The following is a 22,985-nucleotide window of genomic DNA, read 5'->3' on the forward strand; positions in this document are numbered from 1 at the left end:
TCCTTCTCTGGTTGGTAAAAAGGAGGGTAATGACTTCATGAAGCCCCTCAAGATCATGGAGATCAGGTCTGGGCTTTTTCCTCTACTCTCAGCATGTCCCTTTCTCTCCACTAGTAGCGGTATTGAGTGAGGCAAAGACAGAAGAGAGGGGAGATGTAAAAGAACCAGACATTGAAAGGCATAAGGTGAGTGGGAGCTATGAGGGAGGGGGAAGTAATTATGTAGGGAAGCCTGTGTGCACACACGTCTGTGCTATTGGGTGACCCTTGAGCCTTGGAGTCACTTTCAGTTGGGCATCCTTTACCATGTTGAAAGAGAATTATACGTGACTTGCAACAACCATTTATTGGCGAACACACATAGTAAATTGCTGAGACTAATGTGCTCCTGGGCTATACTTGTTACCCCCAGTGCAGGCACTTGAGAGCGTCTGGTGGCCCAGCATTCACCAGTAGCTGTTGGTCCTTGGCATAGATTGTGCCTCAGTATTGCTGAATTGCCATCTTACAAACCTCTGCCTTTTTCTTCAGGGCTTTGGTGCCTTTTCTCATTGGTAACTTTCACTTGAGCCTCTGAGTTGTTAACACTGATTAAAAGCTTATTGTTGTTGGGGGTTTTGCCCTCTGATTTGTGGCCCTCCTCTGGACCTGCTCCCACAGGTCTGTGACCTCCTTATGCTGAGGACTCCAAAACTGGATGCAGTACTCCAGGTGGGATCTCACCAGACTGAAGTAGAGGGGCTGAATCACCTGCCTTGACCTGCTGGCCACACTTCTTTTGATGCAGCCCAGAATACAGTTGGCCTTCTGGGCTGCAAGCGTGCATTGCCGGCTCATGTTCTGTCATGTTTTTAGCCTTTTCTCTTTTCTTTGTGTGCAACTGAATGATATTTATTTTCTTCAATTTCTTTTGTGGTGGTGGAATCAGTTTGTATTCTCGTTAATCACAGGGTGGGGGATTTTCAGCCTTGAATTCCAGTGCCATTGGTAAATACCGTGGTGGCAAATGCCCTAAGCTAAACTGTAAGTTTTCACTTTCTTATGTATTATTAAAGGTAGTGTTAGTCTATGAAGAATTATCTTACAGATAATGATAAATAATGACCAGTCTATTCTTTCCTACACTCAAGCCATTGTCCAGTACGTATGCTTTACTGTTATGCAAAAATTGCTCCATTGCTTGTACCACAATAAACATAGTTTCCGTAGGGACGGGAGGTACCTCTCTGCTTCAAGTATGAATAATGGAAGCTATAAGCCTATGTAATTTCTGACATAAATATGAGGAAAAAGTGGGAGTAAAAAAAGTTGTTGGGCCGTTAACTTTGTCTTGTATTTTGAAGGGGAAGTATTTAACAGAGCTTAAACAATAACACATTTGTTGTTTTTTACAAAATAGGACAGATTTCAAACCATATTTTTAGTCAATTTGTTGCTGGCAAGCGGTATCAAAATAATGGTATGTTAGTTTGAGGCTACTAAATGGGCAATGATCTGCCCAATACAGTAAAATTGGACAATGAGCTGTTATAATGGACGTGAGTTTGTGGCATGTAACTATGTATAGAGAAAATATACTTAATGTGCCGATGCACTGTTTAGCTGTAGTATATAGCCATGCAAGTAAAATTTTGGGAAGAGTGGAAAATAAGGTAAATATATTATTTATGTTTACAGTGAGTAAAAGCAATTATATAACTATGTTGTGCCTGGGGATATATATATATATTTATTTATTTATTTTTCCAGTTGGGGTGGTTTTGCTTGATTTGGCTAGTATTTTTGGCCTTCATGTCAAGCCGTTGGAGCTTACCTGATGTCACCATCTGTAGAGAGTCGGGGATGAAGGATGTATGTGAGGAGAGAGCCCTAGAGGGCAGGATTAAGGAGGAAGTTTTAACTGGGGTTTTGTTGCTGTCTCTTGAGGTAATGGTGAGGTTCAGCTGCACAAAGTAAAGTGTATATACTCAGCTCCTTATGACAGCGTACTGCAAGCATGTTGTTCAGCCTGTTCAAAGCATCGGATACTTTGAATTAGCTGGAAAGTGAAAATTTGACTTTCCAGTGTGTACTCAGTTCAGCCAAGTTAATGTGAAATGATTTCAGATTTTGTTATCATCCCAGCTTTACTTCACACAGTTATTCCTCCTCTTCCCCTCCCCCCTTTTTGTCCAAGCACTGTTGATTCCATGTATTTATGCAAATTGAAATGGAATAGATTTAAGATTCTGATAGAGCAACAGACTTTCTAGCCTGGACGTTTATAAACAGATTCTGAATTTGTGGTTTCCATCATTTGGTGTGCCAGTTTGCACCCAGTGTGTTTATATGAATATGTATGAAGTGGCTAAAACTGCGCATCGCTAGTGAGTGTCACGGCGAGACAGGAGGAAGGATGGGAAAAGTGGCATTTCACCCTTCAGTCCCCTTCATAGAATCCCTGTCTCATGTCTTGGTTTAGATCAGAAGCTCAGCTTTGGTCTTAGGCTATTAATTCCTCAGTTTTGTTGTCTGTACAGATCTTCTGAGTGAGCAGTCCTATTAACTTCAGTGATTTTTTGAGTTTCCTGGGAGGAGTGAGGGCTGACTTTTTTTTTTTAACATCACCCAACTAGAACTCTCCCAGTGGTATAGCTATATAAACATAGCTCTGAGTGGTTGACAAAGTAACAGTTATTGTGTTTACTTAGGCAAAATAATTATTTTATCATCTAAAAAGGAATTTTAACATTTTCAGGATATTAGCAGAATAAAATATTTTGACACGTCTTCAGAATGTTTCTACAGCATCGTATGTGACTTTGTCCCTTAATAAACAAAACCCCCAGGAGGGCATGTTTTTTAATGCTGGCAGCTAGGGATTATATATTAGTTTTTAAATTAACCTTCTTAAGGCATTTAGAAAGCAGTTATTTTGGTTGCTGTGATTGAGGTCACTGATGGCACTTGTGTTGCATGAGTTTGTATAAGCTCTTCTGACTTTTCACTGCAGAATTCCAGATATTTCTGCTGTCAGGGGGACCCGCACCAGGCAGTTTTGGCTTTTGGGTATATATATCTGATGCCATTTCCTCATAGCCTCAGTTTGATATGAACTTCCCCTCTGGGAATTAAAATCCATTCAATATGTATAAAACTTTCATATGTAATATCATACTTTTTTCCATGCTGTCTTCTGAAATGTAAGAGCAGGCTACAGATTCTAATGAAGAATTTCTTGCCTTCATGTTTTATTAAGGCTCCTGTGCATTGATGCTTCAGATGAGTTCAGGTGAAGTAAAGTTCAGTTCAGCACTGTTTAATTTTCAATCTTGTTGCCTTAGAAGCTTCTGAATATCTGCCATTTTTCCAGTGATTTTGTCTTGCTTATCTTGCTGCCGTGTTTTGCCTGTTTGGAAACATGTGACAGATTAAGATAAAATTTGTGCTGCTGTTTCGCAATAAATGCACTAGTAAGCCATAAGATCCTAGTATTTGTAAAGCGTATTTATAGTTATTTAATTGTATAATTCTTTATAAGGTAGAACTGGCAAACAGGGTTTTAGCTGAGGATTAGAAATAGGGGAGTTTTGAACTCTTAAAAAAGGTCAGCTTTAAGCAAAGAAAAGGGTTGGACTGAAACTACCATAGCCTTAGGATTAAGTAAATAAAAAAAATCCACCAAACAAGGCTACCATACTTAAAGTGTTCAGTCTTTAAACCTGATTTACTTGATACAGTCGTTTCCAAATGTTTTGAAAGTGCAGTCTCCTTTTAGCACACCTGTCCTCATACGGCCACTTGAGTTTGCAGCAGCATCTTCTCTCCAGGAGGATGGTTGTAATTAATTGCTGGAAGTGCTTCCGTTCACTCTTACGCTGTGGAGGAACGGATCCACTCTCAGCAGCTGGCAGTGCTTTGCCGTCTTCCAACTAGTGTAAATACTTATGTCCCATTCTTGCTCCCCTGTCCTGAAGAAAATGAAAAGCACCCAAACCATTCCTGTGTAAGACTTTGTGACTAACGTTTTTGAGACACCAGGTAGAAAAGATTTAGGATACTGTGGTGTGGATTTGATGTTCTGGATTATGTCTTAATTTTCTAAAATAAAATTTTTACTTGATCTGTTGTGTATAAGCAATAGTTTATTATATTTCTGGGAAAAAAAAAAAGCCAAAAGACACCTTTATATCTGAATAATGCTGGTAGTATTATAAAGTTATTTCAGGAGTCTCAAGTCATTGCACATATTCAGAAGCTGATGAGACATCTTATGTGTGACTGGATGTGCCTTACACTGATATTTGCTTCAAGGCTGAATTTTCTAAGTGCTTACTAGTTACTTACTAGATGCCTTTACTTATTAGATCATACCACAAAATTTTCGCTAAGTTATGATGATGCTAGAGTTTAGATCTTGTGCTACATATCTTTTGTCTTGTATTTGGCAAGTTTAGATGGAAATTATTTTTGTCAAGTATTCTTTAGATTGCCACATTTTTTTGTAGGTTTTTGTCGTTTTTTTCTTCTCCCCCCCGCCCCCAGCCAAGTAGCTGAATCATTGAAAAGACACAGGTACAGGTGTATAAATGTAGCATTATAATAGTTTTCTGCTATTTCAAAGTCATTTAATAGCTGAGCATCTCACTGTTATCATGCATTTATGCTTAAGACTTCTTTGTGAAGTAAGGAAACGTTCCTCTCCAGGTTCTTACAAAAATGGTTTTCAGAAAGGTTAAGTGAGCATTTGTTAGTAGGCTACACTATAAACCAGTTGGGAATTGAGCTTTTGACTCTGGATCCCTTTCCAAAGGAGCCAAATGTTTTTAAAAACTCCAGAGCAGCGTGAGCTGCTAATACTAAGGTATTCTGCCTGGCTCTGAGGTTTTATGCTTCAGGGAGAACCAGAAGAGGGGAGTTCTGACTTCTAAATTTCTTCTTTCAGAAGAACATCTCTTGATGGTCTTTGTGTGGGGTACATGCCATTTAAGAAATGCAACCTGTCATTTATAAACAACCTTCTGGTGCTTGTTGTGAACAATGGCATAGAGCTGCTTTGTTCAAGGAGGAAGTATTTCAGCATCTAGCAGATTGATAGCATCTGTTTAAAAAGTATTGTAAGTTGAGGTGTTCTCCAAAACAAGAAGATGGTCTGACAGATCACACCACAATGATCGATGAATTACAGTATGACCCTTTCTGAAGTGTGGACCTTAGGAAAAGGTTTTCTCCAAAAATGTAAATTGTATCAATAATTGGAAAAAAAAAAAGACTATTTCTGTGTGTATAAGGTTAAATGTGTTACAATTATGATTCTTTTTGTGGTATGTTAATTAAATGGATCCTTGCAAAGCAGTTTCTTACCTCACCCCCCCAAAATTGGTCTTTCAGTTGCTGTTGGGCGATATAGTTGCTTAATTTCCCTTGTTTGCTGTGTAATTTACTGATGTTGCAAATGTCTGCTTCCTTTTCTCTTTCCTCCCTCTCCTCCCTGCTCCCTACAAAACACACAGGAAGTAATTTCGGTACTGCGAAGGATCTGACAGAAGAAATAAGATCATTAACATCTGAGAAGGAGGGGCTGGAAGGACTTCTCAATGAGCTGCTGGTTCTGAGTGCCAGAAATGTCCGAAAATTGGAGAGAATTAAAGATGATTACACCAGACTGAAACAAGAACTTGAACAAGGAGAGGCTGCCTTTGGTAAGTAGTTCACAGGCTGTCACAGCTTTTGCTCAGTCACGAGCACCTAAAAGTCTACTGGGTTTGATGAACCATCCTGCATTTCACAAAACATGCTGATTTTTCTGAGGAAAGTTTGGCTAGGATGTAGATAAGCAATATGCTGAATATGCTCTCAGCTGTTTCCACTGGAGGGTGGATTCAGGGGGAGCAGGGATATCCCGGCAATATACAACCTTTGGAGATCTGTCTGATACTGTGCATGATTTGCATTCAGAGAAACAATAGAACCATATTTAGTGTATATATAACTAAATATTTCGTATATATAACATTTGGTGACAAGTCTGAACGTATGAGGTGCAAGGGATTCCTGGTTCTGAAGGTGAGAGTTCTCTTTGTAAATTTATGCTCGAGAGGGGAGTTAAACCGCTTGCCAAACACAGCTCACACAAAACTATAAACAGCATGCTTGGGTTGTAGTGTCACAGTGGAATTGGGGAAGTTCTATGCAATCACTGGGAAAGCTACTGACAACAAAATAGCAAAGTCATTCTTAGACTTGGCTTATCCTTTTGTCTGCTGTACCCTCTCCTGAAGTTAAGCAGATAAAGTGGCCTTGCTGCTTGATTAAATGAAATGCTGAATAACTTTTAATTGACTACAAACGTACAGTTACTATAGTTACCTCAAACAGCTAAGTGTAATTCCGAGAGCTACTTTAAAGCTCTAGGGGTTTGAAATGTCTTTCCTTTTTCAGGATCTTATGAGCAGTAGGTTGGTTGAAGAGAGGAAAGTGCCTCTGTTTTAAAAGTATATGAAGTTTCTCATAGGCAAGTGGATAGGCAAGAGCTACTTTAAAACCAAAAAGTTTTGTCGGCAGTGGAATACGTCTAAGACAATATTTTAAAGATGCATGGAGGAATATATATACACGCACACACTGTAGTAGATAAGAACTTTCTTGGAAAACTAGATGGTTAAAAATTTAAAAAATGATTCCTCAAAGGAGTGCATTGTTACCTAAGGGGTGTGATTCAACCCCACCTCAGGCAATACTTCCTCGTTGCTTGGATTTGCCAAGTGAGTTGAAGGGGGGTTCTGACCTTGCAATCTGTCCGTTTGGTTGCTCCTTTGTTTCTAGGACAATTAGATTTCCTATAATACACATGCACTTCTCATTTGTATTTTTCTTCAGCAGGGTTTTAAACAAAACCTGTGCAAGACTTGCTGAAGCAACAGAATTGTTTGCAGTTCATAGATTCTTCCCCCCCCCCCCTTTGCATTTATGTAGCTGTAATGAGGTGTTGTCTTGGTCTGACCTTTCCTGTCCTACAATTTATGACAATAAATTGCAAAACGCTGGATGTTTACTATGTGCATTATTCTTTTAATTTGTTGTGATTCTGTAGGCATAAGGAGAAATTTGTCCACGTGTAAAATAAAACTCTATCAAGCCCATACTAGTCAGAGATACAGAAACTGAAATCTGAGATCTTCCCTTTTCCTCGTCCCTGCCCCCTTGCATGTAATCTCCACCATTTTCTCCTTTAACAAATGGAAGCTCGCTTAGGTTTGAGAACACTAGCGTGAGTTTGATACCCACACATTTAATTGAATAAAAGCCTTCTGATACGCTCTGGAAAATAGTAAACAGATTGTATCTTAAAGATGGCATCCACTTTTACGAACCAGTTGTTATTTTGTACAGTACTTTCATGTTTGGGGAATAAAGCATAAACAATTGGAATATGATTTTGTTACCATTTGGTTTTGCTGTTGTTCAGAAGAACTGGGGATAATTGTGTTGGCTTTGTTATGCACTGTGAAAGGTGCGATTTGCGTCGGGGTGGCCGAGCTGACTTGCTGCACGGCCACAGGCTTTGTGATTCATTTAAGCCAGTAAAATCCATGTTTCTGCTGAGATGAGTGGTTTTGCCTTTTCCTCCTCTTCCTGCCCCATCCCATACGCCAGCTCCGTGCTGACCAGAAACCCAACGTGAGTGGAGTGTAGCACACCCGTGAGACCCACCAGCACGTGGTGGGAGTGCTGGCATTGGCATAAGGGACACAGCGGGGGTGTGGGGTTTGTGATGCGGAATGTGTTGACCCGCTGCTGGTGGTGACACTGTGATTTTTGGGAGAGTATAGTCTGGCAGGAAAACAGCTCCTAAAACACTTCTGCTGCTTCAACTAGTAGTGCAGCACGAGCTCAGCTGCACTGTGCTGTGGGTTAAATTCGTGTGAGTGGTTGGTCCCATTGCTTGGTGCAGCTCACTCCTGGGTAGTTTGACTTTTCCCTCTATAGCTACAAGCCAGGGAGAGGAATCCTTTCTCCATCTAACTCCACTAACTGAGGATGTTACTGTCCTCCAGCTTTTTTACTGTCTGTCTGCCCAGAGTTTATTAGGGAGCCAAATGATCTGGGCTAGGCCGGCTGGTCCATGACCAGGTGAGCAGCAGGGATGTACCTGCGATTCCTCCTTGCGGCAGAGTTGTGCTATGCTTTGGCTCAACTCTTCATGAAATAGGTGTCCATCTATAAACTAAACATAGGTTACCAAAAGTAATGTAGAAAAGGAGGTCCCTCAGTTGTCTTGTCTTTGAATGCTTATTCTAGTTTAAATAAGTTAGTGGATTTATATGCCTTTCAGTGTAGAAAGAAGTTGCTTCATTTTTCTCCAGGAAAGGTAATCAAATTGACTGGAGCTGTTGTCTCCTCTCATTCTTGCTTTCATGTTGTTTCCAGGGAATAATCTTCTTTCTCTGCATCAGGAGCCCTCCCTCTTTTTTTAATATAGCACCTTTAAACCTTCTGCGCAGGTATTCCTACGCATAGCTATTTCTACATCATCTGGCACTTGAACTGTTATCTTTTGTGCCTGTGAACTTCCCAAAAACTTACTTTGATTTTTTTTTTTTTTTACTGGAGATATAATACCATTTTGTCCAGAAAACATTAAACAAAGAAATTGAAATGCTAAAATATGTGTGTATGTTTGTCTTTCTCTTGTGTATAAATTGATCACCTATTTTTTTTACTACATTAATAACTGTTGATTTCTCACAGTAATGCAGATATAAGGAAGCAGACGTCAAGGGAAGAGACTTAATCACACAATAATCAGAGCTGGAATTTTAAATAGGACACATCATTAGCATGTTAATGAATTTTCTCACTTTGTGCCAGCTGCCCAAGTATAAAAGATATTGCAGATGTAGTGCAAAAATCAGGCTTGGCTTACTGTGCTGAGAGCTGTCAGTGTTCTCTGTGAAGGAGATTTGACAAAAATCCCTTCATATTTTTAGAGATGCTCAAAAATATGTTTTTCCCATTTGATAATAGAGGCATTGACAAGTAATGCTATTTATTAGCATTGTAGGAGGAATAGTACTAATTTGCCCTTTAGACAGTAACTTTCTTCTGAGGGCATCAGAACACTTCTATAAGGGATCAACTGTTACTGCCATTCTATAGATAGGAAGGCTAGGGACATAGAGGTCGTGCAATTTTACTTGAAATGGTGGTGAAAGAGTTTTCTGATTGGTCTAACATCAATCATGATTGAATTAATCACTTGATTTCAAATCTGTGTATTGCAAGTGATGCTCTGTGTGAGCTTTACAGTCTTCTAGGCTACAGGTATTTCTATAGCCAAAGACAACATGGTTCTGGGAAAATCACTGAAGGTCTTGTGCTTTACTGTTGAGCAGATCTGCCTTATAAAATCAGAAGTTTCTGTTATGGCAAGGAAGAGAACTGCTTTGCAGCCCAAAACAACCAAAACCCTGTTCCAGACAAGTGAAGCTTAATTACTTGCCTGTCTGCCAAACTGCTGGATTGTGCTTATAAATCCTGGCTTGGCTTGATTGGCGTTTGTAACCCAGGGCTGGAAATGAAACCTACCCTCTTGTCTCGGTTTCCTCATTACCAGTATTGATGGGCAGGTTTTCCTGCCTCATTTGCTGAATTCCTTTTCTGGCTGTACTCAGCCATTTTCTGCCCCTATTACACTTTTGGGAAAGCATCTCCTGGTAAATAATGTATGTATGCACAAAACTGGGGGGGGGGGCTGTATTTCACTATCTAATTGCTAGGTTGTGCTCGCCAAGTGATCTTAAGTAGAATTTCTATACTGAATTAATTTCTAGAGGAAATATAAAGGCTATCACGCACATCAAAATAGCTTTTTGACCCTTTTTTAAAAACTATTGTTTGGAGGCTGATACTTCAGTCTCTACTGCTCAACTCTAATTGACATCATTGAGTTTTATTGTCTTAGAAATTGCTTGTGTAAGTCCTAAAGCTTTTACCAGGCTGCTTGTAGAGTGAAGCTTTCTGGAATTGAACAGATATATTTATTAAATAATGAATTAGATGTTACAGAGGGGTTTCTTAGGAAGCTGGAATTTTCTTTCACACTCAGTTTTTCTTTCTCTTGTTCAGTGCATACACTCTTCACACTTGGGCAGAATATCTCATAGCTTTTTGTCCTCTAACAGAAGAGAATCCTATCCAAGTCCATTCTATTTGTTAATTTGATTTAAAAAAAAAAAAAAAAAGTTTTGGCTTAGCTACTTAAGAATAAAATGTGTTCAGAATATACTTTGAAGAATAGCAAAAATTTTCCTGGTTGTTTTACAGTCATTGTTCAAAAAGCTGCATATTTGGCCATTATGGAGGATGCAAATAATTAGTCTAAAGCTTAATGTCACGTGGACAGCAGAAAGCACTAGTTGTGCTACTTAAAGTAATGCTGGCTTTGCATACTGGAATAGTTAGGAAAAGCAGGTTCTGTGCTTCATATACAATTGTATAGGATGTGATTTACCAAACTGCTAATGACCATTTACTGCAAAGCATTTTTATGCTCTGTCAAAGACACGTTTTTATTCTGACATACTCAATGCTGAAAGCCTTATTATAGAAGCACGTGCAACGTGCTTCCCACTGGGAAACCTTTCTTCTTTTTTAAGTTTTAAATGTTTGTTTTTAATAATAGTTGTTATACAAAAGCTTCTTTATCTCTCTTCATAACTGATTTTTGTAGTGCTTTTTGAAAATGTGTAAAGATTATTAAAAGCTTTATACCGCTTTTAATTATTTCAAAAATAATTAAATTATCTCAGACTCAGTATCTGCCTATGACATGACAAAAATGATACCACATTTTGCTTTACTGATGTTTTTTGGTTTGTGTGGTGGTTCTAACTTTTTCCCTCAATGCTGTTTTTTCTGCACCAAATGGGCTTTCCATATTGTTTCCACAGTTCATCCTGTGTTGGAGTGATTATCTTACTCCAAACTGAAAAGCTGAACCTTTTGAAAGGTTCTGTTTAAATAAATCATTAAAGGAGAACCACATAGCGTGTGACAGATGGGCTTCCTTGAGGAAGAAGCTGTTCTGAGTCTCATTGTGTGTCCACTTCTAATTTGCGCGAGGTCGTTACGTTCTGCATGTCATACCTATATGAAACGCTTGCTGTCATTCAAGCGAGTGGTGAAATGGAACGACTTACTGCTTATGTCTGTGGCCATCTCTAAACAGCGATCTTGTCAGGTTTAGCCAGCGTTCACTCCGCTGAGCTTTCACAGGAAGTATAAACCCCTCAGTGGTGATGCAGGAACAGGACTGACACTGCAGCTGGTAGCATCCTTTATTCTGAGCTGACATTCAACTGATGCTCCAAAGTAGCACTCTGCAGCCTTCTGTCAGGCAGCATGGAAAAGCCAGGTCAACGTAAGAAACGAAAAGGAAAAAAACAACAATAAAACCCCCAAGATGCTCAGCCTTGCAGAGCTCCTTTTGTGTTGTCATGGCCAAATACGGCATGAGTAATTGCACTCCGCTCATCAGTATTCTCTCTGCTGTTTCATTTGAAAAATTGGTATTTCTGCATTTGCTTGGACTTGTACTGTTATGCATATTGCGTGCTTGTCTGTGTTTCACGGATTGTGAGCATGATTCTCATTTTCTTGGATCATTTTTAAATTCTTTCAGATTAAGTATACCCATATACATCTTTTGGTCTTATAATTCTATAATGGCAGTCACTGCATTTTGAATTGTTACCAAGCTTTTGAGGATCTAATTCAGATTGATGGTTTTAATTTCGTGTCATCCTTCCACAAAATCTATATAAAATAAGTAAAACCATTTTTTTACTAACATCTCTGTTAAATAATATTTAATCATAAGTAGTTGAGGGCTTTTTATGTAATGCCTTTTTTGATAAATGTTATCTGTAGAATTTAGTAGCATATAAAGAGTAAGTTCTGCTAAGCATTTCCTATAACTAAAATAGTAATACATTTTTGTTTTAGACATCAATTTTTGTCAGGATTGAAAAGATTGGAAACTAGTCTGTTTTAGCATAATTAAGTTTGCCATATGTCTTGAGTCACTTGTAATTGTGTTTCTTATAATGGTGATTATAAAGGTCATCTTGTCTGATGTTGTTCATTTGAATATGTAAAATACTTTGATTTTTCACTTGGAGGATAGAGGTTTAGTTTGTATAAATGCAATGGAGGTATTAAATTTAATCTGGCCAGTCTGTATAATTAGATGCAAATATCTGTAATGCAGGAAATATGAAATATATGTTCAGGCAACTTGAACTGAGACAGCAGCTTGGTTCAAAGCCCACTGATACCAGTGGGGGTCTTTTGATCAGGCCATTTCTCTGTTGATGCTCAAAGGTGAGCTTCTCTTCTGTGTCTTTCTTTTGAGATCTGATGGTATGAACTTTACTGAAATGTTTTATATACCTATGTAATACCCTTTCTTTGTAGAGAGCAGTATGACCTAATTACATACAGAATAATAACTCCTGAAATGACCTGGTACTGGTTTTGCAGTCATAGAGGTGGTTATGTACGAGGTACAAGAAATAGAGCTTGGTCTGAAGATTTATGCTACCTCTTTTCAGGGAAAATGATGATCTCGTCTTTAACTAGGGTAAGCAGTAAGGACATCAGGGTTTCCTAAGTTGCAGTGCAACAGAAATACAGAGTGGCTCTGTTGGAATCATGGAAATGCAATCCGATGGTGAAAAGTGTTACTGACCAGCCTTCTGCTGCCGTGAGAGATGGGCAACCTCAACCCTGTCATGCAACACGTGCTTTTACGTGCTGGTGTACAGACAAACAAACAAGCAAGCAAGCAGGATGTTCTGATAGTATGTCAGGCAACTTGGTCCTTTACATCTGAAATGCTATTGCCAGCCACGTACACAGTGCATTAAACTTTTGGGGTGTGTGTAATATCAAATTATTCCTGGCTTTCCATCTCTGCTCTAGGTTTCTGCATTACTCCACTTTTTAGCTCAGCTGCTTCAACTGATTGAGTTGCAACATGATAAATATGAAGCAACACAGATGAGTGAATTTGGATTAAATTTGGAAGTGAATACCACCAATTTTAATCATTCTTCATCAGATTCTAATTCTGCAGCTGCATCTTCTGAGATACTGGGCTCAGATTGAACTTCCACATTTTTATTCTTTTTTTTAAATGACTGTAGCTAGTTTCAGAAGGAATGAGATGCGAAGATGCCAGAAAGCTAGGATTAAAAAAGAAAGAACAAATAAAGTGTCTTTTGCTCATTGGACAGATGTAACACGTTCCTGCATGCTATTCTAATTACTGTAGCACACTAGCCCTCGTGATGACAAGCAAACACTCTTTAAAGTTTGCCACTCCTTCTGGAGTTTGAGCAGGTAGTACTGTCATGCTACTGTACTTTGTTTTATTTCTTTGTGAAGCTCTTTTTTTCCTGGTGGTGTACATCTGCCATTTCTAGATCTTGCATTAAGAGAATTCCAGTTTTGGCAGAAAGATGAAGTTGTGTCTCTCTGGAACGGCTCAGAGGCAGGCAGAAAGGTGTCTGAGGGTAGTGGGTGCTTAGAGGACCAAGAAAACTGCCAACATATATATTTACACTTAACAGATAGGATCCAATTACTTTTCAAAGAAAGATAAATACTGCTTTCCGTGTCTCACAGATGAGGTAACTTAGGTAATCGGTTTTGTGGTTCTGTTCATTTTGCCATTTCTTATGGGTACTGCCTGTATATATATATGGTCAGGACCTGTTGGGTGGGATTACAGCATGTATTTGACAACTTGATCCTGAAATATTAGCAAGTTAGAAGTATGAAAACAGTGTTTAGCCTCTTAAAAACCTGAAGTTTTATTGAAAAAGTCAGTAAACAGTTGGCCTAGCATTCACAGGTTTCTTTAAGTTATATTAATTTCAGTTTTGATTCTCAGTGTCATACAGCAGGGTTTTGCTTTGATTTCTTGGGGTTTTTTTTGAGATTGTTCAAGTTATGTTAACACGACATGAAATTTTCAGGTCCCAAAAACGTGCAAAGTACTCTTTGGAATGCTTTGCCTCATTTACTTTCTTTTGAGGATGCATATAAAGATGGATAGGATATTTAAGGAATAGTGTCAGTTTGTTTTCAAGTAGCACTTTAGTGAAAACAACCAGGCAGTTATTCTTCTCAAGATTCAAGCTTTCTGCAGATTGAAGATAAAAATAGTACAGCATTTTGCATTCAGTTAATGTTTTGGATTTTATTTAATTTTTTTAGCTGTAAGCAAGAAAATGTTGTTTTGGGTCATCTGGGATCACTGATGTAAAATTGATATCCTAGAAGAGGATTATACTGCAGCAGAACCAGAGAGTGATGTTTAACTTTTTACTTACAGGTATTTTTTCAGATTTATATGTATTTTGATTCAGAATCTTAGCACATTACTGCATTTCCACTCAAAAGTTTTCATTCAAGAGTTTTGGTAGTGTTCTTGGGTTTCAGTGTGCAAGTTTAATTCTACGCTTGCGTAAATGCATGCAATTTGTAAAGAATTATACCTCCTTGCGTTGATGGTAAATTCCACCTCGGCGACTGAATGAAAAGTCAGATAATTTTCTGAGACATTACGTTTCATCTTTGCTTTGATATTGACTGGCAATATTTAAATACAGCATCTAGGAGTAGGAACATCTAAGCAAAAGAAACCCCTGGGATATCATTCCACTTTGGAATACAAGATGTCCCTCATGAAGTACAGGATTTTTTTCCAGTTTTTGTTCCCATTGATTGTCAGATGCAGAGTAGCTAGATCTTCCTGCCTTGTTCTTTCTTGTTGCTGGATTAAGGTTTTCTTTGAGGTATTTGCAAATACAGTAGTAAAGATACAAGCTAAATGAAGGTTTGTGTAATTAAGGTATTGTAAAATAGGGATGTTATCATCCTCAACTGACTTTTCACTTAATTTAATTCATTTTAAGTATATAATTACTGTCTGCTGTATAGTTCGTTACTTGCATCACCACAGGGTTCCAAGCATGCTGCAGACTTTATACCCGCAGATACGCAGAAGTATAACCAAATCTGGAGTAATGGAAAATATTTATCGAAAGATGGGGTAGGTATAATATCTGATGATAAAAACACTGAAACTGTAAGCTCCTCTAGAACAGCTGGGTTTTGTCCCCAAAATTATTTTAATGCTGCATGCATTATCCTAAAAAAGGATTTACAATAGAAAACCTCTTCCAATTCACACCTTTTACCAGGATGCAAAAGCAGAAATACAGAGAATTTAAATGGAAGAAAGAGAGATTATTTGTTCTGAATATGATTCCCTAGAGAAAATGTATTTACAATTCCTGGGTTTTTTCTCTAAGCTTTTTGTCTTTTTCTGTACTTCCATTAAATCCTAACTGATTACTCTGAGGCAATGGAAATCTTATTATTTAGAGCAGAGTTAAGTACCTTGGATCTCTTGTTCAGGAATTGAAAATTGTCATCCAAGAATTTTCTTCCTCCCTCTGTCCTTGGAGAGACAAACTAGAGTAAAAGGCAGAAAACCAAGGAATTGCGAATGCCTGGGGTTAGGAGCTGGAACTCTCTATCCTTCAGTTTGATTTCTTTTCTCACTGGAGCAGGAACAGAGTTTGCTTATGTTTCAGTTGATTTGTGCCACTGTTTCCTTTTATGAGGAGTAAAGGTAACAACTGTTTCTGTTAAATTATGTTGCGAGGTCCGTGGTCCACAGACTCAGTACTTAAGCACAGGAGAGGGTAGTAGCAGGCTATAAAACCAGGGATTTTGTCACCTATAATTGCACAGAATCTGTGGTCCATGTGCAGCAGGAGCTAGTGATTAGTAGTATTTCTGATTACCTGCCAGATTTCAACTGATAGGCTGGGATCACGTAAGAAATACATCAAACTCGATATTTGTAAGACTACTCTTTTTTTTGTTGTTGTGTTCGAACCCTGTTATACGAAAATACTGTAATAGTAGACAGAATATAATTAAAACTTTGAATCATGCTAACTGAAATGAAGATTCATTCATCATATTTGCGGAAGATACTTTTGGTTTGATGTGCATGTTGAAGGCTTGGGTAAAGATAAACAGGCAGTGTTTGCCAAGCTGCATAAGATTAAACAGTTCATTACCTGTTGGAATTATCAGCTGGAAGACACATTGCATAATTTGGACCACAACCTTTATGTGCTTTTGGCTGGATTATAGCTCTTATCTAGTGAGGTGCATTGAAATATAATTAACAATGTGAGCTGGAAATGGCAGGCTGAAACTATGTGTATTTTTGTGCAGACAGGCAATCCTAGATCTAGATCAGAAGTCATAGTAACATTTTCTCTACTAATTTTTTTCACAGTTCCTGTATTCTGAAACATTGTACAGAGAAAAATTATCTGTGCTCCATGCAAGAGAAAAACAAATAAGTACCAGCTGTGTCTCCTGTGGGCTTGACTTTAAGAAGCTTTGGAAAATGTTAAATTCTGCAGAAAGGAGTGTGAATTGTAGATCTCTTGTATTCTTGATTTTGAGTCTTTTGTGAGAAAATTTTGAAAATACATGGAGGCAGAAATTCTGATTCATTGGTATCAGTAAGAGGTTTGCCTCCAGTTTCAGCAGAGTTCAGGGTTTCACCTCTGGCATTCTTCTGTGTTGAAACTGCATCGTCCATTACTGATCTGAGCAGCTTGGATGCAGGTCCTCTTACTTTGATGGAAGTGCAGAATTTGGTCAGAAATTCTTTTAACTAGAAAATCCTTCAATTTTATCACCAACTGATACATTTTGCAGTTGGTAGACCTCACCTGTTAAAGAAGAAATATATTTTATTTTGTAGTTTCTAAGCTAAACGCTAATTGCTTTGATTTTAGTCTAGTGAACTTACAGTCCTTTGATTTCTGCAATGAATTTTTTATTTTAAGACAGTGTTTGTCGTTAGGAGAAAAGTAATTTTCTTTACAAGTCAGAGCATTTCCAATGTGGCATTTCCAACAGAATCCGCTGTAGCATTCATTCTTGTTACTGCAATTAATTTTACTGCAGTGTAAAGAATGACCAGAATGAAATGCGTCGTTCTCGTGTTTTCATGTTTCCAATATACAATCTTGTGGGTATGTAAATGTTCTTCTTAATTCTCATCTAGTAATCAAAATTAAAATTTGCACATCCCAGCAGAAAAATGTGAAACCCCCCAGTATGTTTATTCCTTCTTTTCAGTACCTGTGGAAAAAAGCTGTGTAAGTACCCGTAGCATACCATCATTCGTCAGCTCATGAAGTGGTCAGCGATGTTCTCTGATGGCAGGATATTATTGCAGGGGGAGAGATGTCATTTAAATAAGCCTTAGACCCTGACTGAATGTTTGATTGTCCTTTTTAGCACCTTGGATGGAATTACAAAGGCATAGGTGTGAAAATTTGTTAGCTTAGCTCTTTTTTTCTCTGCATGCTGTCTGTTTACATACTAAATAATGACAGTTTTGGGAAAACTTAAAAATAACAAAAGTCTAGAGGGGGACACAACTATTCCTGCAACTTTCTGCTGCTGAGCGTAGTTTTCGACAGTTTCTGCGAGTACATGGCTTAGTCTTTCACCAGCCCAAAAAAGCATGGATGGTGTGTCAGTGAAGCCTGAAGATGCTTCATGAGCAGATTGGCCAATAGTCAAAAAGATTTTGCCTGCAACCTGTCTGCCATATGGCTTATAGACCAGAGGAAATGGAAAAATAGAGCCGTGTATCTGAATAGTTTTTGCCAATGAGCCCAGGTAAAACCAGTCGCAGGTATGAGCCCTCTTTGTACTGCCATCACAGGCAGCCTGAGGCAGTATCATACCTTTGTTTAGGTAGTTAAGAGCATTCTCCGTTTCCTGGAATTTGTCTTGAGTGAAATTTGAGCGTATTTGCACTGATCACAGAATTGATTTGGACAGCAGTTGAAAGGAAAAAAGAAATCTTAGATTGTCATTTGAATTAGTCTTTTTCATTTTTTAATCAAAAAAAATTTTTTTTTTTTGCATTGTAAGTAGCTATATCCCTAATGTTGACAAAAGATAGAACTTGCAATTGTTTTTAATGTTTCTGTTTTGTATCCTTCAAAATGTCATAGATGACACTCAATGATGAAATGAAGTCTGTGCTTTCTAAAACTGAAGAGAATTCATAGAGCAGTCATGGGAGATTAAAGGGTTGGGAGACAGTCCTAGTCATGGAAGGCTGAGGGTGCTTAGTGCGTCTTCTCAGCATAATGCGCAGAAGTCTGAGATCATCTGATGGCAGTCTGCAACTGCCTGCTCAGAGACCAGAACTTTATAGTGGAAAGATCATTATGGTGATAGACAAAAGCAGAAGTAATCATTTCTAATGGCTAGCGATTGAAGCTTGACAACTTTAGATTAAAAAATGAGTCATTCACCTTCTAACTGACAGGGCAATTAGCTTTTGCCAGAGTTCAGCAAAGATTGTTGTAAATTCCAAGTAACTCTTTGGGATTTTTGTACCTAGTTCCAGCTGGAATGAATTCAGAGAAATCTTACTGCCTGCATTTTGCAGATGACCAGGATCAGTGAATGCAATCATCTCTGCTAGACTCGTGATCCATTGTTTTATCCATATATAATGATAACTAGAGAAGCTATTCTTATTTTGGCATTTTTTTTAGATGAATGAAGCCCAATACAGAATGTTGTTAATGTTTACTGTTAGTTTTACAATTCACTGGGTTCTGCGGTAACTCCTGGTTCTCTTCCTTCCCTCTTTTTTCCTTTCATTTTTAATTTACTAACTCCCAATACTTTTTTCAGTCCCTGCTAGTTTTATTTTCTTGTCCAACTTACATTATATGAAATTGTTTTCTTACAATTCAATAATTCATTGAAGTTCTATTCATCTGAGCTCCTGATCATGTGGAGCACAATTTCACACCTTTTCCAGGGTAGTGCAGAATTCACCAAGACCACGCTCTCTACCTGACTTATTTATTTTTAAAAGAAGCTGCCATGTCCAAGTCTTCTGACTTGTTTAATTCCTCAAAGGCACAGTATGTAGGTGTTGCCTCATTCTTATGCTGCTTGCGTTTTGCCTCTCATGGTGACCCCTGCTGAGGTTACTTATGTAGCATATGAGTGGATCGGTTAGGGAAATGGAGACTGCAGGAAAACGCAGAACACTCTAAAAGCATAGAGCATTTTACAAGCTGTCTGCATGACCTTGAAAACCAATATTTGCTGGTCTAAATGGAAAATGTATTCACAGTTTTGCAGGATAAAGTACCAGGGCACCAGGATCTTTTCCTGTGTTAGAATACTTTATCACAGCTCTAAAATGCTGAACTGCAGCTGAGAACCATCAGGATATACATTTATTGGTTAGTTCTGCTTCTGTAGCATCCCCCTAGGTAGGGTACCAGGCATCCTTTTATGCTTTCAAAGAAATATAAAGAAGTAAGAAAATCTGTATCTTTTAAAACTCTCTTGGGTTTTGGGAGTTGTTTTGAAAGTTCTGAACACCCAGAGTCTTTCCTTGGCATTCCTATGTTTATTTTATATTCTCTTTCTAGCATTAAGTGTCCTGTGAAGGATGTGCCTTAATACTTCTTTGTCTCTGATAAACGCCATGCATCTCTACAACAGAAAAAAAGTTTTAACCTCTAAAATCTGGGCATTAAGTTACTTACAACTTTTCTTCCCCCCCTCCCACTCCCCCCCCTTTAATTGTTCTTCCTACTTTTGTTACATGTTTGCTTTCATTATAAGCATTCATCTTCCTAAGACCAGCTGACAGGTATTTTTCCTTTATTTATCTTTTACTTTTATCTTTCCTCATTGTTGTTCAAACCTTTTGCATTTTCTGTAGTCTTTTTATTTGTATCCATGTATGTGCAAAAGAATTTAATTTATTATGCTGTTCTCTCACATCAAATAGTTTTTCTTATGCAAATGGTTCCTGAAGTAAGCTGCATGGACAGACTTTGCTGTTAATTTCATTTTCTATTCTGTAAATTATTTTTGTTGTTGTCTTTATTTTTTCCCAGTTTAACCAAGCTTTCCACATTTGATGATCAACATTACTTCTTTTTAAAAAAAACACTGCAGGCTGGTTCCTTGTTTCAATCCACATGTAGCAAACCTGAGTTACAGAAAGGCTCTTCATTCTACTTGCATGATTTGTGGGCTTGGTAGGTAGATGGTTGCTCTAAAAATTGCCAATACTTGCTGGCAAGCATTTTTCCAGCCTACAAATTTAGTGGAAGAGAATAAGCCAAATGGGAAGCTATTTCTGCTTCTTTCTCCTGTGTTGTACATACCACCTTTTTCCTATCCTAAGAAACTGTATGTTACTATTTGTGCAGTGTAAACCAGCAGGGACTCACCGACAGTGTTTCACTTCCCCCTCCCAGCAGCAACATGTCTCAAGTTCTGAAAGGAGGAGGAGACTCATCTCTATTTAGTTAAGTATTGCTTTATACTGCCAGGTCCTTTTCCTGTCCTGGAACCGGTGGGTGCTGGATGAAATGTCTTCACTGAAAATACTGCTCTCCATTGCTATAAGGTGATTCGCTCTTGTGGATGATAACCAGGCTAGAGACAACTCTGTGCCGTTCTCAGGTGGACATACACTGACATACCGTTTCCTTATCACAAACTTGCTGGTTTTCTTACCCTGCTCTGTTTGATGTGGTGCTTAAAGGGTGTGAGGCTGGGTAACTCTGGCGTAGTTGTGCCATCGCACATCACAAATGTGTGTTTCCTTCAGCAGTGTTTTCCAGGTTCCCATCTGTTCTTTCAGTTTCCCGTTTGAAAGAGGACCACGCTGAGCTGTGATGAAGTACTAAGCTCTCAAGGCAGAGTGTGATGATCCCTCAGAGGAGTATTTCTCCGATGTTAAGCATCAGGGAGCCTAAGATGACTTGGCTTTGGAATTATTCTTTCTTTCTTTTGGTCTTTATTTCCTCCGCGGTGTTTTGCTACTGAACTGGTGATAAACTTGTATACCCAAGATATTTCTGGAAATGACATTAGCTCTAAAGTTTAAAAAGGCAAAAAGATTAATTTCTAAGAACAACCTACCTAAAATGATTGTTTAATGAGGAATTCTGCTTCAGTATATAGAGTATTCTTCAAGGAATAGCTTGAGTCTGAGTATTGTGAGCTTTTAATGATATAAAATAGGTAAAAAGTGTAATAATAGAAGAGTTGCTGTCCAAGAATAACTCTGTAATAAAAGGGTAGGAAAAGTTATCTGACTGTCTAACAGTCAAAGGTCACTAGCACTGGCAAAACTCATTTAGCTTTTGTGCCCACTGTAGGTGATTGCTTTCTTCACATGTTATTTTTGTTATTTTGGCATGCTATGTGTGAATGACAGCAACCTCTTTAACTCTTTCCATCTTCAGCAACCAGCCCCGCCTTTGTGAAATGACAGCCTCTCTGTAGGTTTTGATAAGGCGTTCTTTAAAAGAAAGCTTAATCTGCCATCATTTATTTTATTAGATTGAAATATGTTCTTACTGCCCCCTTTGCTGAGAGTTATTGCTTCAACAGTCACAGGCAAATCTGATTTACTGTAAACAGTTATAACAGCAGAGTAGATATGTGGGCCGTAAATTGGTTGGAAAATGGGAGCAATTTGCTAGCAGAGAGAAAGTAACATTAAGTTAAACTGTTGTAGCATTCACTGGAGTCTTGTATCGTCAGCTCTGCCAGCTTAACTATGTATTGCGAGAAGTCTTATGCCAGTTCTTGTTTTGCCACTTTGTGCCTGCGTTATCGCAGAAGGCGCTTCCCTGCCTGGCAGGGTACGGTACTGGCTGCGCTCAGTTGTGACTGCTAGTAAATCATCTGCAATGAAGAAGAAGAAAAAGGGAAGGGGCTGTTCCTCCGTTGTCCTGAGGGGGCAGCTGTGATTTGGATACTGCAAATAATTTATTTTTCATTTTGTCTAATGAACTGGGAAATTGGGGGGGGGGGGGGGCTTCAACGGAAGAATTTAAATGGGGGCAGGGAGGAGGCATGAAAACCGAGGATACATTTGAAGAGAAGGTGGTGTAGGTTGGAAGAAGCTCTTGATTTAGTAATGCATGATATGTTTCCTTCAGCCAAAAGTAAAGCTTAAGTCTCCTCCCCTTGCAAACCTCCAGAATCAGGTGAACTCAATTTCCCCCCACTTCCCTTAAAGAAGAGGTAGGAGATTAGTGGCCCAATGGTTAGGGCTATCTTAGTGTGCAATATCTGATTCAGTTTCTTCCGTGTCTAGGACTTGAATCCATCTCTCTGGCTGCCCTGACCCGCAGGACAGGGGCAAGGCTGGAGGGGGTGGTGGGCCCCCAAGAGTTGAACGTGCTCTGGAGGAGGGACTGTGCTATCACCTCTGTGTGCTGACTACCATACTAGAGCATTCTCCTTTTAGGGGTTAAAAAACTCATCCCGCTTTATCGTTCGTTGCTTTTCCTAGTGCAAACTGTCTCTGGAGCCATGGGAAGTTGTAATTATGCAATTTGTATGGTTTATTGCTTGCACTCAACAGTCACTTTGCACTGCTGTTTCCATTACTTTTGAATTGGCTCCATGTAAAAGTTTGTGCTTACAAATATCACATAAATATAATTACAGGTAGCGTAACACTATTGGCCAGTCTCATTTGGTAAAGAATTAATTTCAATAGAAAGTATTTTCAAGAATGATTTAATTTAGAGAAGAGCCTCATGTTCGCTGAATTTTGTTTGGTGTGTGGGTTAAAGGGTCACTATTTTTTCGTACGTGAGAGAGATGCCTCACTGCAGGGTTTTGCACTGGGAGAGGCAAGCTCTGCGCTCATTAAGGCAGCTGATGTCAAATTTTACATTTTTTTAAAAAAAAAAGAAAAAAGCTTTTTAACATTATGCATTTTCCACATAATACGCTTTACGCTGCCTCCGAATGTTCCTTTTGACCTTGGTGAAAGGCTGTAATTAATCTGCAATTAAAGTAATGATAGCCTTCCAG

General features: G+C 38.6%; 1 protein-coding gene across 1 annotated transcript in view; it reads left to right on the top strand.

The window, feature by feature from the left end:
* Nucleotides 1-22,985, top strand: part of DISC1 (disrupted in schizophrenia 1) — a 231,484-nt gene that overhangs the window by 118,369 nt on the left and 90,130 nt on the right. The window contains 1 exon segment of the mRNA XM_009891161.1: nt 5,496-5,680. Within this exon segment, the coding sequence (XP_009889463.1) occupies nt 5,496-5,680 (185 nt within the window).

Source organism: Charadrius vociferus, unplaced genomic scaffold (genome assembly GCF_000708025.1).
Source record: "Charadrius vociferus isolate BGI_N301 unplaced genomic scaffold, ASM70802v2 scaffold78, whole genome shotgun sequence".
Classification (NCBI taxonomy): domain Eukaryota; kingdom Metazoa; phylum Chordata; class Aves; order Charadriiformes; family Charadriidae; genus Charadrius; species Charadrius vociferus.